The sequence below is a fragment of the Pan paniscus genome, chromosome 1 (genome assembly GCF_029289425.2).
Source record: "Pan paniscus chromosome 1, NHGRI_mPanPan1-v2.0_pri, whole genome shotgun sequence".
Taxonomy (NCBI): Eukaryota; Metazoa; Chordata; class Mammalia; order Primates; family Hominidae; genus Pan; species Pan paniscus.
This window is the reverse complement of record NC_073249.2, coordinates 32884323-32903103: the sequence shown is the minus strand read 5'-3', so window position 1 is coordinate 32903103 and position 18781 is coordinate 32884323. Positions and strand designations below refer to the sequence as shown.

Here is an 18781-nt window from a genome sequence, read left to right as displayed (position 1 = left end):
CATGCTGAAATGTCAAAATCCTACTTCATTTTCTTTTACACCTATGGCAACCAGCATAAATATGTCAGTACCAGAAAAGTTGTCCTGTAAGAATTTTAAGTTATAAAAACAGCAAGACAGTTCTAACAGGAATTCTTTAAAGTGTGTGTGTATGTGTGTGTGTGTGTGTGTGTGTGTGTGTTTATGCCTAACATATTTTAAAATGAAGACCTCTTTAGAAGATTACAGACATGATTTTTCCTTTTAGGTTTGTATCTTGCGTTGTTTCAGTCCCATCCAAGCACTTAAAAAATATCAAAAGTAAAACATGTCAGATTTTATGTTGAACTGTTGCCACTCAAAGGACATTAAAATATAAAAAAGACAATACTGAGTTATCTTGTTCAGTAGTGCATCTTAGTCATTTAGGTAATCTCGTGCCCCTAAAACCAATTCAGTTTAGTGGCCTTTGTGTCATCAGCTTGCTTCTCCAGAGAACCAACCACCTCTGAAAGGTGAGAAATACGGTGGGCAAACACAATGACAAAACACCCTCAAGATAGGCAGAGAAGCCAAGAAAGCACATATTAGCACTTCGGTGATGGCTCCAGGAGGGTCCAGTGGAAGCTACAACTTGACCCTGAGCAGCAAGGGCTGTAACCTCTCTGAGTGTAAAAGGCAAGAGGAGGCCATTTGCTGTCAGCAGTGCTGTTTAACCCTCTTGAATTCGAAGACAGCTCCCCCTCCTAATTCACACGGATCTCTAAGCTCTGCTTGTTGACTTCTCATTCAGGAAATCTGGGCAGCAGCTCTACTGCTGCTCCACACAGCCTGCAGCTTGCCAAAGAGCTCGGAGCAAGCGCATGATTTAATTGTTGATAGAGGGAAATAATGGGTATCTCTAGCAGGTTTTAATATGATCTTAAAATAGGGGGAGAGTTTTCTGTTATGACATTGACATAGAGGCGATGATTTTGAGTAATGCAGGATGATGTGGAGATGCTTTAAGATTAAATAAGAGCTATATAAAGGTTTGTCAGAATGAATTCTAATGTGCCATGAGACACTTTGCATACTCTTAAATATGCAAAATGTCTCTTGGCACCCTAGAATTCATTCTGACAAGGCTTTATATAGCACTTATTTAAACTCCGACTTTATTTTTAGGGAACAGGTACTCAGAGATACTCTTTGAATGGAAGCAACAAAGGGCAGTGTTTATCAATTTGGTTCTTTAGCGGGGGAAAAAAAAGAAACACAATACAAAAGAGCAGTCAAAAGTGGAAGCTTGTTTAATATTGCTCTACCATCATCCTGAAAGGCATAATAATTTGAGTTACACATCTGAACTGATTGGAGTTACAGAATCATATCTCCTTTTTGCATTTAACAATATATACAATATAAAATAAATACATTTACACAAATGGACATTTGCTGGAGCACACAGTATGGTACACATCACAAAAATATACAATTGATTGCTTTACAGATGTGAAGCCCATCTACAGCTATAGACATGGTTTTATTATTATTATTATTTTTTTTACTACTGGCTATAATGCAACTCCTGGATTATTATAAGCAGTTTAAATTTTTTGTCCTTTTACGATCTTTGCACATAAGACTGCCATAAAATGTTTTCCTAGGCAGGTAAACAGAGATGCTTAAATAATTAAAATACAATCACCAACACCCATTTTCTCTTCTATAAGAAAAATAGCAGTTTTAAATTTTTTATATCTTTTATGTTATCATTTAAATGCAAAATAGTGGAATAAATACAACAATCTGATCTGATTGAAACACGAGTGTAACTACAAGGAGTCACACAATCATATTGCTTTAAATAAGAACGAACCTAAAAGAAGCAAAATTAAAATTAAAATCATATGGCTAAAACATACACCTTTATGGCTTTCCAAAACTTCACATTAAGTAAATGGTCTTGCTTGAAACTTGAGAAGACTTCCCTCTAGTGAGGTTTAAGATGAGCATTTACCCTAAAGCCCGTGCAGTTCTTTTTAAATCTACGTTTTAGTTTTATTTCCTATTTGTGAGATACTTACTCTTTTGTAATGCTGAGAGTTACTTAAACTGAAAACGAAAAAATTGTATCTCGTTCTTTGAACATATCTCCATCTCAGGTTTTCAGTTGGTTGGCTCTTACTTCTGAAGCCCAAGTACTTTAATGTGATACAGTGAAAACAATGTATATATTGTATATATTTTATTTATATATAGTGTAGTTGAATAGTAGCAACTTAAACCCTGCACAAACTTTCTGGAAAATAATCTTTTTAAACACTTACATATATAAATAATCTTATAGAATCAGCACCTTTTTTCCCAGGAGTTGTATTTTCTGTTGTTATTTTTAAAGGGATGTGCCAATTTCTGAACTCCTATCACAGCTATAAATTTCAAGTTATTGACCATCTGAATGAATTGCTAATGATGATTTATCTAGAATCACACTACAGTCACTTCTCTACTGAGAAACCACAATCTACAATATAGTCCCATATAGCTAATGATAGATACACAGTATTCCTAGCACTGGGTTGATGTTTCATCAATCCAAGGTATTTTGTTTAAAGCACACAAAGTAGCAATAGTTTTGGAAACGAATCTGCACCAAAAAGTTTTGCAACAACACAGAGCGAGTTAATAACAACATCTGAGAGATGATTGAGTGAAAGCCATATATACAGCATTTAAAAATTAGACTTATCTATATTCTTGAAATATTCAAAGTTTTATTTCTAAGCTATACATTGGTATTCTATAATAAACCATTAGAGAAATTATTCCTTGTTTTGAAAATATTATTATGATTTTGATGTGTATCTGTTCATAATGAATACTTGTTTGGAGTTTCAATCTCTTAATTATTATTAGGAAGAACCTTATTACTGGTAAGGAATAGAATATACTACTGTAGTCTCCTGAGGAATTGTACATCCAATATTGTCTCTAATTCTACCCTGTGTCTAAAAGCACACACCACAAGAATCCAAACACCACAAGAACAAGACAACAGTCTTTGAATGCAACATAAAATTCAGAAAAGTACAGCAAACATGAAACATTGAAAAGCTGAACTACATTTCTTTTGTTTGTTAGGATTACAATTTTAATTACATCTGTGTACATAGAATAAGACTGTTCACATAGTACAGGGAGCAGCTACTAACACTGGTCCATTGGTATAGCATTTGATGGAGGTTACTGTTTATTGGTTATTCAGCGACTGTAGATTTCGGGGCATCTAATTGATTTCTTCATTAGATTACACCTCTTAACAGTCTGGAACCTGACTTGACTTTCATGCTGTGACAATACTGGTTGAAAAGCACATATATTGGCTTAGCTCTTGGTAAAAACTGCAGATTAATTTAAACGAACATTCCTAAATGAATAAACTTATATGGATTAGGTTTTAGAATTTGGTCAGGCATTTTCTGTCTTTGATGATTTTTTTTTTTAATTCTGGCATTTGCCTTATTGCCTCTTAAATGAATACTGGCTCACAGCTCCTTCTGAGACAAGGTCTGTAACTTTGCAGAACAGGCGGTATCACATTCCTAACCACTATGGCAGCTAGAAATCATATGGCAATTGTACCTCCCAAGTAGAGAGGTGCACTCCTGACAATTCTACGGATCTATATCTCATGTGCAGTGCTTATATATGTGACTACTCAGAGTCACTGTAGGTGTAATCTCATCCTTTGTGTCAGTGAACATTTAGGTAAACTGGAGCTCATGTTAAGAAATTGATGTTTGGGACCAGACTGGCACACAACATAAATTGCATCCGTGATAATATGCACCTTCCCTTCAACTATTGCTTGAGTAAGTTAAATTCCCATATTAATAAATGGCTGAAAAGTGGTAAAGCTGGTACAAAAAAATCTCCATTTGTAAGAAGAAACAAAACATTTTTAAAAATCTTCCTTCAGGATTCATTTGTCCTTCATTATTGTTCGTAATTGTTCAAAGCCAGCACAAAATTGCAGTATTCTTATTTCTCTTTAGTATTGCATGAATGAATAAAGCTTAAACTATTCCCTGAAAAAGTTACATAGTAGCTAAACTAACAAATACCTGGAAGACTTGAAAAAACAATTAAGGAATCAAATGGCTGTAACTGATCTAGATGGAAAAGCAATGATAAGAAGCAGCCGATGCAACGTTGCTTAAGTTGTCTAATTAGAGGCTGCTCCCATGAAATCTAATACTGCACTCAGTCAATTCGTATATGTTGCACTGTACTTTTAGGAACGTTGGTTCTCTCTCTTTGATTCCTTAGTCACTGGGGACGGTATGGTTCACAATAAGTTCATTGGCATCCATATTATGGATCTCCATCCTTTGGCAGGGCTGGCTTCCATCTCTCTTCAGTTAGAGACCTCTTTTAAAAGTTCAGCAGCAGAAGGAAGAAAAAGAAAGATGGAAAGAAGGTCAAGAGGAAAGGAAAGGAAAGGAAAAAGGAAAGGGAAAAAGGAAAGAAAGGGAAAGGAAAGGGGGAAGGGAGGATTTTTTTTTTTTAAATTGAAGCTATTTCAAATTTAGAAAAAAGGGGAAGGATGAGAAAAGAGAGGAATGAGAGCAGGCAAAGAAAAGAAAGAAGGCAGGCAGATGGGAGAAAATAAAGGAGAATGGGAACTAGGAATGAAAGAAGCAAAGAAATAAGGGAGGTGAAAGAAGAAAAGGAGAAAAAATAAAGAGGAAGAGAAATGTGGGAAGAAAGAGGAAAGAAGATGATGGAGAAAGTAGAAAGAAACTCATCAGGAACCTATGGAGGAATCTGAAAGCTGCTTCATAGTCTTGCTGCTAAATTATCAGTGCAGTCTGTTGATTTTTGATGTTGTTAACTAAACTCTAAGTTTCTTCGACATCACTCTTGGGTTTCTTTTCCCTTTTTCAACATGAAGGATGGGAAGGCCCAGGGAGCTTTTAGTCAGACCTTGGCCTCCAACATTTCCAAAAAAAGTTTGTGCATGGGGACTTTGCCTTCTAGTTTGATGTTGTAGAAATGCTGCACGGCCTTGGTAGAGGTCTGCCTCAGGAGTGGCAGTGTCATCAGCATCTTGCCAGCTCGACGAGGGTCTTCCATGTGCTGGCCAGCTTCATAATCCTGCAGCGCCTCATGTAAGACATCCTGAAGCTTCTGAACAGCTTCAACATCTTCTATGTGCATGGAGTCTGTGCAATGAAGCAAAAGATATGAGTAATTATAATAATAATAGCAAACCTATGTAGACTAGAGTTATAAAATTAGTTATTAATTTAATTAGTTTTGAACTTCTCTAAGCTTGAACCTATGATTTGTTCAGTCGTGCATTTCTACAATCTCTATTTCTTTCCAAATTTCCCTACATAATTTCTAATACTAGCTTAGAAGATGGGAATTATTAGAAAAGATCTATGATTTAAAATGTGTATTTTTCTTTCTCAGGCTGAGCAAGAGAAGGCTTTCTTTTAACAGATTACAGTCTTGACTATTTTATTCATTGTCTCATCCAGGTATATATTCATTCACTCAACAAACAACCACGGAAGGCCATCTATTGAAAGTATTATCTTAGTGCTGTGTGGGGGAAGGTTGTTTAAAATTCTGATCTTGCCTGGAAAAGCCAATATTTCCCAAACAGGGGAAAAAATTGATGACTAAGATCCTAAGAACTCCATGTGACTACATTGAATCTAGCACTATACAGAAATCACAATAAATTATTTATCCTTTTAGGATGTTTAATGTTCTAGTATCAGTTGATTAAAGCATCCTTACAGAGTCTACTTCCCTGATGAAAAACAAATGGTGACTTCAGATCACTGAGTTCTGAAATATTTTTCACATTTGCAAAGGTGAACTTTGCCCTTAAATGAATAATTTGAAAATCTAATTCAATCAAGCAAAGAAAGGGTTAACAAGGTTGCCAAATTATTCTTGTGAGAAACGTGAGATGTGGGGAAAAAATAAAAGTTACAGCTCCAGCTCTAAAGCAGACACTTAATTATATACAAGTTTGAATCATTTAGCACATTTTATTGATTCTGATGACAGTTTATCTGTTAATTACACATAATGGAGTCTTTGGGGGATTCTTCATGTTTAATAATTCTAGTTCTCTGAGAATGCTGAGCTCTAAGATATATGTAGTTAGCCTAATCTTTCATACAATTCAAACATAGATCACATGAACAAAAAGAGAGGGAATGTAATTTAAAATCAAGTGGCTAAATATATAATAAAAATGAAATATGGCAAACTAATTAAAAGATAGATAACCAGTAGCATGTCTTAACAATTTATTCGTATTTTGTTTAGTGTTTTTTTCATTTACATTGTCATTTTGAATCATTCCACCATATCACTGGTGAACTGACCACTATTTACATTAGGTAGTTTAATGACACCTCTTTAAAAAATTTTTGAATAATCTGGAATAAAGTTGCTTATAAGTATTTACTGCTCGAGACTCAATTTCTGCCTGGCAGAGCAAAAAGAAGGAATTTTTCCAAGTGGGAAATAGCATTGATAGTGGTGCCCTGGAGCGGGACTCAAGTCACTCCCCAACATACGCCTGGCCTTTCCCTGTGGATTGTTTCTACCCAGCTTCTCTCCAGTCTGGTTCCTCTCAGCATGGCAATCTCATCCACCTCCTATGGTGCTGTCTCTTAGAAACAAACACACATAATTTCTAAAGTTGTCTAGGGGTTGGTAATGTTAGGGACAGAAAAACATTCATAGAGATGATGGCAACATGATCTGATATTCTTTCTCTCTATTTTTGCACTTAAATGCTACCTGAAGGAAAAATGGGAGGTATGGGGAAACACTATGGTGAGTCTCTAGATACACAAAAGACTGCAATATGGACCTTGTGCATAAGGGAACAGAGATGAGTTGGATTTTCCCAACTTATCCTGGGCCTAATAATTAGCTCTCTACATGAAAACAGAGTAATAGATGGAAGGAGAAAATGGGAATTACACTCTGCAGTGACAAAACAAACGAAATAACTATCTTCCAACTAGACCAAAAACACACCAGAATAAAAATAATACATTTACCATTTATTAAGCACCTATTTCAGGTGAACATGGCCTCATTTTACCTCCCCAAACCCTAGAAGACACGTGGCACTGGTGATATGTGTCAGACACAGGTTTAAATTCAGGATTCTTCAAATCAATAATGCTGCTAGAATGTAGAACACTAAATTTGCATTCCCTTAAAAAATGGGATGAATTGTCCTCTAAACACATCCTATTCAAACTCCTATCTTCATCTGCTGTCTTCTTTACAACATTCTTAATGAAGACATTGCCAGTCGTATGAAAAGTATGTAGAGTATTCTCCTTGATAAGAGGCAAAACTAATTATTATGAATTTCCTCTTTAAATTTTCCTAAATCTGTCTCCAAATTCTACATTTGGTCCTGTTTCTAATTACTAGAAAAATACAGGATAAATTTCCTTTTTCTACATGGCATATCTTTAAGTGCTTGAAGTCAGCTGCACAGTTACCTCGGCCCTACCCATAGTCTTGCCTTTCCCACTACTCTTGCCCAGCAGGAGATATATTATAGGATGTCATGGGAAATGAGGCAAGAAAAAATAGCAGAGAGATATGCTCACAAACAGCAATTAAGATTTCAAACTATTCTTTCAAGGCTGTGATTTAGCATGAGAGATTTAAAAATGATTTAATCAAATTACTATGATAATTTAACTTCCCATTTATAGAAAAGATTCTAACTCATTTTAGCTTTATCCATTCTCGGATCTGCTAATACTTTAAATGCAAACTCACTAAATTTGAACTATTTAATTAGACAATGATTCAGCTGGCAGACTGCTGAAGAAAATATTAATCTCCATTAGGGATCCTAGTTCAAGTTCTGGATCTGTGGTTTTAATCTCTGTTTTGTTCTTTTGGTTAAATTTACACGTTGACACCAGGCTCAATAGAACTGGCATTAATGTATGTAATTTATTTTGTTTTCATTGTTCATGCTGGTTTCTTTTTAACTATGCTTTAAAGGAAATATTCCTAGTATTTGTGCTAATAGGAACCAGCTAAACTTAATGGATATCATAAGTTTATGAACTAACTAGACAGGACTAGGCTACATATTAAAAACAATGGCGAGCTCTTAAAAATCTTGGACACTGGGCCCAAGTCTAGATCTATGAAGTAAGAGACCAGAACTAGGACATTAGCATTGCTGAAAATCTAGGTAGTTCTACTGCCAAGCCAGGATTAAGAACTACTACTGAATTAGACAATAAGACAAGCAAATACTATTCTAAAAGAATAAATATTTCAAAAGATAACCAGAGTGTATACGACACACATATTATTGCCTACATATTAAGTCTAACACCTAATAATAAAATAGAACTTTATCAAAACTTCCAATATTTTATTCTGTGAAAGAGATCCTAAAAAAATGTGTCTAGTTCAGATCATTCACTTTGGGAAGATAGCTAAATATCATCATCCTTGCAGCTGCAAATTTAATAAGACAGAGCCACTGAAAAAGAAGATTTTATTTTTATATCTTCCCTTGAATAAAATACTGACCTTCTCTATGTTAGAAAATATTAATCATTGTGGGCCAGGTGCGGTGGCTCACGCCTGTAATCCAAGCACTTTGGGAGGCCGAGGCAGGCGGATCACGAGGTCAGGAGATCGAGACCATCCTGGCTAACACCGTGAAACCCCGTCTCTACTAAAAATACAAAAAATTAGCCGGGCGTAGTGGTGGGCGCGTGCAGTCCCAGCTACTCGGGAGGCTGAGGCATGAACCCGGGAGGCGGAGACGGCAGTGAGCTGAGATCACGCCACTGCACTCCAGCCTGGGCGACAGAGCCAGACTCCGTCTCAAAAAAAAAAAAAAAAAAAAAAAAAAAGAAGAAGAAAACATTAATCATTGTGTGCACAGACATAGCTACTCCAAAATACTTAAGTCCTGCTTGGGAACTTTCTTCTGGACTTTTAGACCATTCTTGGCAATACTTTCTCAAGAGTGCCAAATCTCATTTTGAGTATGGAATTGAATATTAGATACAGGCACAGTATATTCAGAGTTGAGCCTAGTATATAACATAAACCAACAGTCAGTGTAAACTTTTCTGTGAAACGCAGGACTTGATTTTCTTTGATGTTTGTGAACTGCCTACATAAAGATGGGTAGTAAGGAAAGGGTGAATGGGACTCTTTCCAATCATTGAATGAATGAAACAGAATGTCATGGAAAGAATAGAGAAGTGGAAAAAGGTCTATTTTCTAAAAGATACTTTGTATCTTTAAATTTCCATATGCCATATATATGCCACCTAACAGAGTGGTTCTTCGGGTAGCAATTGGCTAGGGTACTGAGGAACACTGGTTGTTTGCCATGTCAAATGGACTCTAAGTTAACAGAGATGGTAGAATTTTTTTAACCTCTCCAAATGATCACATAAACAACAACAACAACAACAACAAACAGAGAAACTATATGACAAAACTAAAAACTCAGGGACATTTACAGAAAAACTAGGTGACAGGGTATTCCCAAAATATACATAAATTCACACACACACACACACACACACACACACACACACACACACACACAGACAAATACACAGTGAGGTCTATGTGTGTCTGCATCCCCAGCTCCATACTTATGTAGGCAGATGATGTTGGCCTGGGAAGAATGGCCAACCCTGGAAGGCACCTTGAGTGCCCAGGTTGTAATCTGATTCTAGGCTTCAGCCAGAAAATATTTAAAATGAACATGGAATATTTTGTCACACCAAATAGAAAGGATATTATCTAGAACTACTAGGTATTCAAAAAGATTTCAGAAGCCAACCCGAAGAGGTTCCCACTGAAAAAAATGGGACAATTTGGGCCTCAAAAAGGATTATAATTGCAACTGATTGAAATCCGTTAAATATGTTTGAGTACATGTGTTTATAATTTTTTTCAATAGGACACCAATTATTTACTCTGAAAGCTGCTAAATAAAGAGAAATAATCAAGCATTTATACTACTTTTCCTAAACAAATTGTAACACTGGTAACCAAATAAGAGATAAGAGAAAGCATTACTTTATACATATCCCACCTACTGAATGAAAAAAGAGAAGAAAAACAACAAAATTACAAATCACTGTTTTTCAGCCCCCAGTGATTAATAAATTTAGGTAATGAACGTCAACAGTTGCTAACATCACAAAAAGAGACAGAAACAAACATTATGTATCTTGCAATGAACAATACATCACTTATAGGTGCCATAGGGATAGAACCTGAGTCTGATTAAGTCTCGGGATGCAGTAGCCAATTTGCACAAAATGCAAAGGGCAGAAAAAACATGATGAACTTCTCCAAGACTATGCAATCTTCAAAATCCAGACACTGGAAAACCATGTACATCAAATGCCCTGGCATCTTCAACTAATAAATTGTAGGAAAAATAAAATGAAGGAGGTACTTTGGAGTACAGACTTAAAAATTCATCCATAATTTTTTTATGGGTAAATGAGCAAGACTAAATTGTAGTAACTAAGTATATACATTTATTTAAAAAAACTATAATAAAATAAAAGGAAGTGATGACTATAAAACTCAGCATAGGATAGTGATTACTTTTGTGGGAAGGGAAGGGGCTGAGATAGGAACAAGACACTTGAAGGGCTTTCAGGGGTTACGTTACAAGTTTTATTCTTGACCTTGCTTATGTACTTATCGTGGTAGGCTGAAAAATGGCCCTGAAGATATTCAGGTCCTAATCTCTAGTATCTGTGAATGTTACCTGCTATGGCAAAATGAACTTTGTAGACGTGATTAAGTTAAGGACCCTGATATGGGAGATTATCCTAGATTATTCAGGTGGGCCCTCAATGAAAGCAAGTGTCCTTGGAAGCAAAGGAAGAAGAAGGCAATGTTACCACTGAGGCAAAATGCTACTCCTGGCTTTAAAGACGGAGGAGGGTGCCCAGCGCCAAGGAATTCAGGCCCAGGAGCTGGAAAAGGTCATGGAAACGGATTCTTCCCTAGAGTCTCCAGAGGGAGTGAAAACCTGTCCATACATTGTCTTATACCTAGTGAAACTGATCGACGTTTGACATCCAGAACTGTAAGAGAATAAATATGTGTCATTTAAAGCCATCAAGTTATGGTCATTTGTCAATGTAGCATAAGAAACTCATACACCCGTTAAGGTCTATATTTTTATGTGTTTTTTGTGTTTTCTTTTGCATTAAAATGATATAGATAAAAAGAGAGAGAGAGAAATTTCTGGTGGATGGTCTCTTCTAGAAAGTAATGAATCAAGCAGAATTCTATGGCGGCTGTAGAAACATGTGGCAGAAATATCAAGGAAGCCTTTCACATAACAAGTAGGGAGCTGAATCAAAAAAATGTTTAGGTTTCTTCCAACCCAGAAATCTTATGATTTTAAAATTGAAAATAGTAATAATAATTCTGATTTTTCTGCTTAACCATGGTGACAATAATAGAACTTTCCATTTCAGAGCTCTCCATTAAGATACTTTTAGTTTTTTTAGAAGGCCTGTTTTCCTTATTTCTTGCTGTGGCTAAAAAGCTAGTTTTCTTTGACATTTACACCAGCCACACAAATCACTCTGACTGTATTTATATAAAATGTTGAACCACAGAAAACCTCCATGGTTGTGGTTGTAGTTTCTTTCCTTCAGGCTTCTTACAAGTCCCAAATTACTATTAATATTGTTATGTTTACCTTGCATAATGGGATTTACCTGCTAGGTCTTTTCTATTTTTCTATAATTACTTAAGGCCTTCCATCTCTCTCTCCATATCTTACACTTTTCCAGGGGGTTTTTAACTCATTTTGCTAAAAGTCATAAAGACAATTATAGTATACTGGGTAAGTGAATGTTGATATCAATTTGGGTGGTGAATAGTTCAACATTTCAAAACATCATAGATGATCTGCACCATGCTAATGACGTTTGGTAACAGAGCTCATTATCTTATGCTATAATCATTTCCTGGAAATAAGCAACTGCAGAGTATTTTATGTGCTTATTGCCCAGGTAATAAGCACATATTACCCAGGTATTTACTCAGGTAAATATCTTTGGAAGACCAAAGCTATTTGCAGCAAACATTTCTGATGCCATGCCAAGACACAGTGACCATTGGACATGAAAAGAAATATTTAAGAGCCAGCTTTTATGTTTTTTACCTAAAAATTGCAATACTGTAATATGTTTAAAATGTAAGGGTTGTATTAAATTTAAAAAACTCACTTCCAAAATATCTTATTCTAAATAGAATTAAAATAATCCAGTAAAGGCAGCCTTGAATAAAAACCAATGAAAAGTAAACTAAGAGATGAAAAGTTATAATTTTGATTTCTTATTTACCTGATAGTATTACTTATGGTTTGTTCTGGGTAAAAATTAGGAACAAAGTTCTACCTGCCACACAAAGCTTATATATATTCATTTCTCATAAAATTTTATAATTTCTTGGTAAACATTTCATGTTCAATTTTGTCACTTTCTTGGGTAGTTTTATAGTCCTCTAACTCCAAGAAGATGGCAAGATAAAGGAAGTGGGCATGAAATTCTCAATCAAATTAAAAATACTAATTTAGGCTCCCAGATGTGAAATTGTAATGGGTAAAGTCTTCTGCATTAATCCTTTTAGAAACATGTATATAATTATTTGTGGAATAGAAATAGCTCATTGATAGCAAAGGACAGAAGGTCCCACCTTCTGCCTCATAATAGCCATGCATGATTATCAGCTTTCTTCGCATACCTGTGAAATAGTACTGGACATGCCTAGTGCACAGGCATGTTGTGGAAATCAAATAAGATTCCCTAGAAGAAGCTTAAAAAAGGAAATGTCTACAGAAAGATTCTGAAAAAGGATAATCTCTTGACCAGCAGCTAAAACTATCTCCAGAATATCAAATCAACTAATTTAGTCAAAATTTTGTAAAACTGGCTAAGGCCCAGTTTTACTTTATACACACACACACACACACACACACACACACACAAAACACACACTTACATATGCACATATATATACATGTATGAAACCAAACTGGCCACCTTTACTTAAAAGTAATCAATCTAAAATTTTCAGGCCATTTAAGGGATATTAGACGTTATTTAATTCACCCGCCTTATTTTACAGATGAGAAAACAGTTATGTATTTAAGCGATGTATTCTCAAAGGAGGTGAAATTTGGAATTAGAGAATAGAAAATATTCCTCTTTTTAGGTAAAATGCGTATATATAATATAATATATATATATGCATGGATGTGTGTACACGTATGTATATATGTGTGCGTATGTATGTGTGTGTGTATATATATATCCTAAATAGATGGCATTACTATTTCATCGGGGGGTTATTAGGAAAACCATATCTGGAAAGGCTCCCCTAATGGAGTGATAATGAAAACACACTAAGTCAAACCTATATGAGAGTCCAAATATCCTAATTAAATATGGTGCCCATTCCAGTACCCTACAGAAATCATAAACTTTCTATACCTTGAAATTACACAACTCTGCATACATAACCATTTGTCCTTAAGAACAACAGAATGCTGTCCTGAGGTTGTTAGAGTTATTTATGATTTTAAATTGATAACCAAATCATTATTTGTAGCTTGATATCAATAGGTGCTATTATTCTGGAAATAATGCGTAGAAGTAAAAAAGAAAACTTGACTTGAAAAATGTTTATTCTTGAATGGATTGGACTCACCTGGCTTCAGGCTGGGGTGGGGTAGGGGTGGCAAAGACTGGGATGTGAGTGGCAGATTTAGAGATTGAAGTTCTTATGACTCGAGCAACAGAGAATGGTCAGACTAAAGTGATTCATTAGCTTAAACTGCTTTTAATCTTATAGTATATAATTTCAAACAAACAAATTCTTAACATAAGAATCAAGAGATTCAATGAAGAGAAATAAATCCCATCATATAATCTTACCTAGGTGCTTATAGAAATATTTCACTATATTTTCTAATACAGAAATGAAATTAATTATAGAATCATAGAATTCCAGAATTGGAAAGAATTTGATATTAGTCAAACCTCGTTATATACATGAAAAAACTAGGGCCTCAGAATTACAATATTAAAATTGTGACCTAGAGTTTTCTTTTAAAATTCAGTTGCACAGAGATATATCAGAGATGTAATAATTACTCAAGAGGTTGTTAATACTAAAAAATAAGAGAATACATAGCTTAAATGAGACTGTAAGTTCCTTATCTTCAAAAGTAATTGGAACTATTATTTAGGGTTTTCAAATATTTGAATGTGAAAACTGCAGAATTATAACAGTTCATGACATATTGTTGTTTTGGCCACACACATGAAGATAGAGTTTCCAGTGATGTTCTGGTGTTATAAGTAGTCCTGAATTCACTTATGACAGAAACAAAGCTATAAAAATATGAAAGCCATCATTAGGAAGCCAGTTGCCTGTTTTCCAAGCATAAGCACAACATTTATAATGATTGAATAAAGACCAATGTTTAAAATAAGCTACAATTTAAGTAAATGAGACAATGGTTTTTAACACCTACAGCCATGCAGGAAAAGCTAAGATACCTACCTAAATTACACTGAAATAGATTTTCATTTTTGCACAAAAAGTTACTTATGTTAATCTGGAATTCCTAAACACACACACATATGCACACACACACCCAAACACACACACACACACAGAGAAACGACAAAAAAAATAGAAGCCCTTTAGGGTGTCTAAAGTATTAAAATATTTTTATACTGATATGTGTATGGGCAGTTTAAAAAACCTACATTGGATCTAAGCAAGTTTGAGTCTACATTCAATCTTGGATCTACAACTTTATTGCTGTGCTCCAAATAACAGTCAAAAATGGAATAAAATAACATCATATCAACAATATCAAAGAAAATGACTTTCTGAGTTGTTTACCCCAAACTAAAATGATGGGGCTTGCAGGTTAGGTGGGTGAAGAAAAGGCCATAATTACACAACACTGTAGAGGTGGCACGATTTGGAGATTAAAATAGTCCTTAGAGTTCTTAATCAGTTATTCTTTAGAAGGGACTCTGATTCAATTGATTTTTCTCCGTATTGAGGGGCTAAATCAACGATGGAATCACCTGCAAGAATATTTTGGGACAGAGACTTTTTTTTAGAAGAAGCAATGTTACTCAACTACCATGATAAGAGAAGAAAGGAGAGCTTATTGACCATTTCTGACTTTAGACATGAAAAATAAATGAACTAATTCTTTAAAGACTTTCTAATCATCAGTCACTGCTGTGAGGTAGTCACTTCCTCTCCCAGAAGTAGAATATGTGGATTAGGATGTTTATCTATCAGAAATATTAATGCTTATACTTCTAAGCAACAGAGACAGAAATGCTGCTACTAATTAATTCAGTTACTCTAAATTATAATACTTAGTCATAAAGTACACATCCAATATCTAAAATTATACATTTTTAGAAATTTTGTTGATAAAGTTTTAGCATTGCTCAGCATTCATGGTTAGTTAATAATTTTTAAAAGCAATTTGAAACATAAAAGATTTAACACAGGCTTTAGTATATTTTAAAAACAATTAACCAAGTAAATGTTTTAAATTAGAATCGTTTCATGATTGCCAAATAAAAATTCTTCCCAAAACCACTGTTATAAAATATTTCATCTCATTATGAGAGATGGTATAATGTGAAGTCCATACAAACTAATAAATCCTCAGAAAATTTCTACCCCATCTCTCACTTTGATCTTCTGGAGAGGGAGGGCAGGGGATTCTTCAGGGTTCATAATAACAATGTCATTTGTCATAAGAAATCATATTTTATAATTTCACAGGAGCGTAGAAGAAGAGAGGTGCATGGTGTGGTGAGGAAGAGGGTTATATTCACAATTAAAACTGTGAAATGCTAAACTGCATTATGAAGACAAATAGGAAAGTACAACTCCATTGTTGAAAACAATTTCCCTCCTATCAGTCCAAGGATTCATGCATCAATATTGTAGATGAACTGTTAATTACAAAATCAATTAAAAATTATTTCTAAAAACAGTCACGCGTCCCTGGCTCTCATGGGGGCAATTTGGGCAGAAGGTCTCATCTCACTAGGACCGCGCCAAATCACAAAGTCGTCATCCACAAGTAAGCAAAAGCAATCTGGTTTTTCATTTTTCAGCGCGGCTGAGCCCAGCCTGAGATTGATCGTCACATATGGCCCCAGAAAACAAACTGTCAATACCTTGAATGCTGCAGAATTTGAACAAATAGCCGTCCGCCCATTCAAGCCACTCATTGCATCCCATTTAACAGATTTTATTGACAGTTTCCTTCTTGTAATTAAAGGGAAAACTACTGGCCGGCAACCAAGATAAAGTTCAAAGATAGGGTCAAAACAAAAGCAGATGGAGGGGCACGGTGTGACTGTCAATGGTACATAGCATCAGAGCACGTTATTGACACACAGGTATCTAATGATCGGCACGTCATTAAGGAGGGATCTATCCTGAACTTTATGCAAATGCTAAAAGAGACTTAAGACCATAATAAAGCATTAAGAGAGGCACAAAGGGAAAAACAACAAAGCACTAACGATTTTTACTTATTAGAGGTTGCTATTTTAGCATGTTTCAGTTCGAATGTAAAGACCAGTTATTCCCATAATTCTTAACCCTTACTGCATAGGCAGAATTGGACTTCTAAAGAACTCCAGAATGTAAGAAAACTGTTCTTTGATAACCAAAACTCAAAGCAACACTAAATATATTTTCCCAATTGCACAATTTGCATTTTTGAGGGAAAAATGGTTTGTGTGTATCAACAATTCCCTTGTTTTAACTTATGCATAAAATACAATAGAAATAATTTTGTCCTGGGAGTGTCCATTTATGCTATTACTACAAGAGCTTTTGCTTTGCCATGATCCAAATTAGTACATGCATTAGTTGATAAAAGTTTCAAAGCATTCAATAAGCAAGTAAAATGAAATTAATTCCCTTTAAGTATATTTTTCTTATTTCTAACTTTTCACTAGAAAGCTATACTGATTATAATTTTGCTGACTCATACAAAATTTACAAACCAGGTCTAGCAAATCCCTAAAGAAGTTAAGGAGAGGGGTAAAACTGACATATTAAAAAAAATGTAACAATGACTATGTCAGTATGCCAACCTGAATTAGCAAGAGCTATAGCTTTGAGGGTGACAAATTCTTCTTTTTCCAGCTTCATGCTCTTGTATTTCTTTACCAGCTGCAGGATAGCATTATTTAGATCAAGAAGGCCTGCTAATTTGGACTGGTCTTCGTCCATTATATAATCGTCTGCATAGACAAGTTCATCCTCAAACGAAAGAGACCGGTATACGACACCAAGGATCAAAATTTCCATCCAAGCACTCTGCAGAAGGCTCATCTGGTCTGCCAGGGACAGCGTGGAGAAGCCTGCATGGAAAGATGGGCAGATCAAGTTACTTTAAAGCCATAATTTCATAATGCAACATTAGTTTCATATGGTAGCTGGCTTCTGCATCAGTGCTCAAAATTATGCTGAGCTTTGATTAGAAGCTCTTAAAATTTTCCCTGGATCACTTTGCGAACAGCAAAGTGAAAGTCACAAACCAGCTTCTTCAATTTGTGGGTATTTGCTATAAGTTTTATAGACACAGCTTAGGGGAATATAATAGAGATGTCGTTTTCTTTCATTCGAGAAGAAAATACCATGTAATCTTTAAATATACTTGATTTCTGGTTGAAGTCTTTAGGAAAATCTTACAAGAAGTCAGATTTTCAACTATCTCATCTCTAAAAACTACTATTGGTAAACAACATAAAAGTAAAAAAAAAAAAAAGAAGAAGAAGGAGAAGAAGCAGCAGCTAAAAATAAAAGGTAAACAAACAATTTAGGCCATAGAGCTCAGCACAACTTGGAAACATTTCTGTATAATATTAATAATTACAAGCACAATGGATGATGAGTTACAAATAGGTGAGCCTTCTTAATTGGCTATTTCTCCCCACTGATATTTAACATGACTTTCTTTTAAAATTAGTGATAATAGGTATAAAAGAAAGTGTAATATGTAGCAGCCTGGCCTCCCCACCAAAGAGAAAAGCCTCGTTCACTATTGTTATTAAGATCCAATTGTTTAAAAAGTTAAATATAAATAAAGGTAACAGGGTTTGGTGCAAAGGAGTCAGATTCTGCATGTAAATACTGGCTCCACTTAGCTACTGGCTCTTTCACCTTGAGCAAGAGAAATTAACTTGTCTCTTAAATTTCGTATTTGGGAAATATAAAATATCACCTACCTAAACATTAAGCTATAACCTGAAATTCAGTAAGTGTTGTTGTATGATTAATATATGTTCTTTTTATCTGAATTACCTATGTGATCACTTCAATTCTTTTCTGCAAATCTGGGATGCATTCATACACGCATATTTAAAGTCCCTCTGAGCTTGAGAAAACATATGCAAAAAAATTAAAAAGAAAATGTTGTTCAATAGAGAAAGAGGAAGCAGTACAATTAAGCCTACTTAGGAGTGAAGATATATATTTATATATCAGAGGGACTAGATCTGTATTCTAAAGTGAAGATACCTGATGATCAGAAGCTTTTCTCAAGTCCTAAAAAAGAAATGTTTCTTAAAACTTCACTTTTATTTCCAAGTGTATGCCTAAGACTTCTAAGGGTAACCATCCACCTCATGGCTTCTGAGGACAGTGGTACCATCATTTA

General features: G+C 35.0%; 1 protein-coding gene across 17 annotated transcripts in view; it reads right to left on the bottom strand.

Moving 5' to 3' along the window:
- Positions 1-1248: 1248 nt before the first annotated feature.
- ESRRG (estrogen related receptor gamma) overlaps positions 1249-18781 on the bottom strand; it is a 597527-nt gene continuing 579994 nt past the window's right edge. For all 17 annotated transcript variants that reach the window (XM_055108096.3, XM_055108111.3, XM_055108125.3 and 14 more), the window contains 2 exons: positions 17214-17483; positions 1249-5189 (listed from right to left, as the gene is read on the bottom strand). In XM_055108096.3, the coding sequence (XP_054964071.1) occupies positions 4945-5189; positions 17214-17483 (515 nt within the window). In that variant the 3' untranslated portion in view covers positions 1249-4944. The remainder of the gene's footprint in view (positions 5190-17213; positions 17484-18781) is intronic.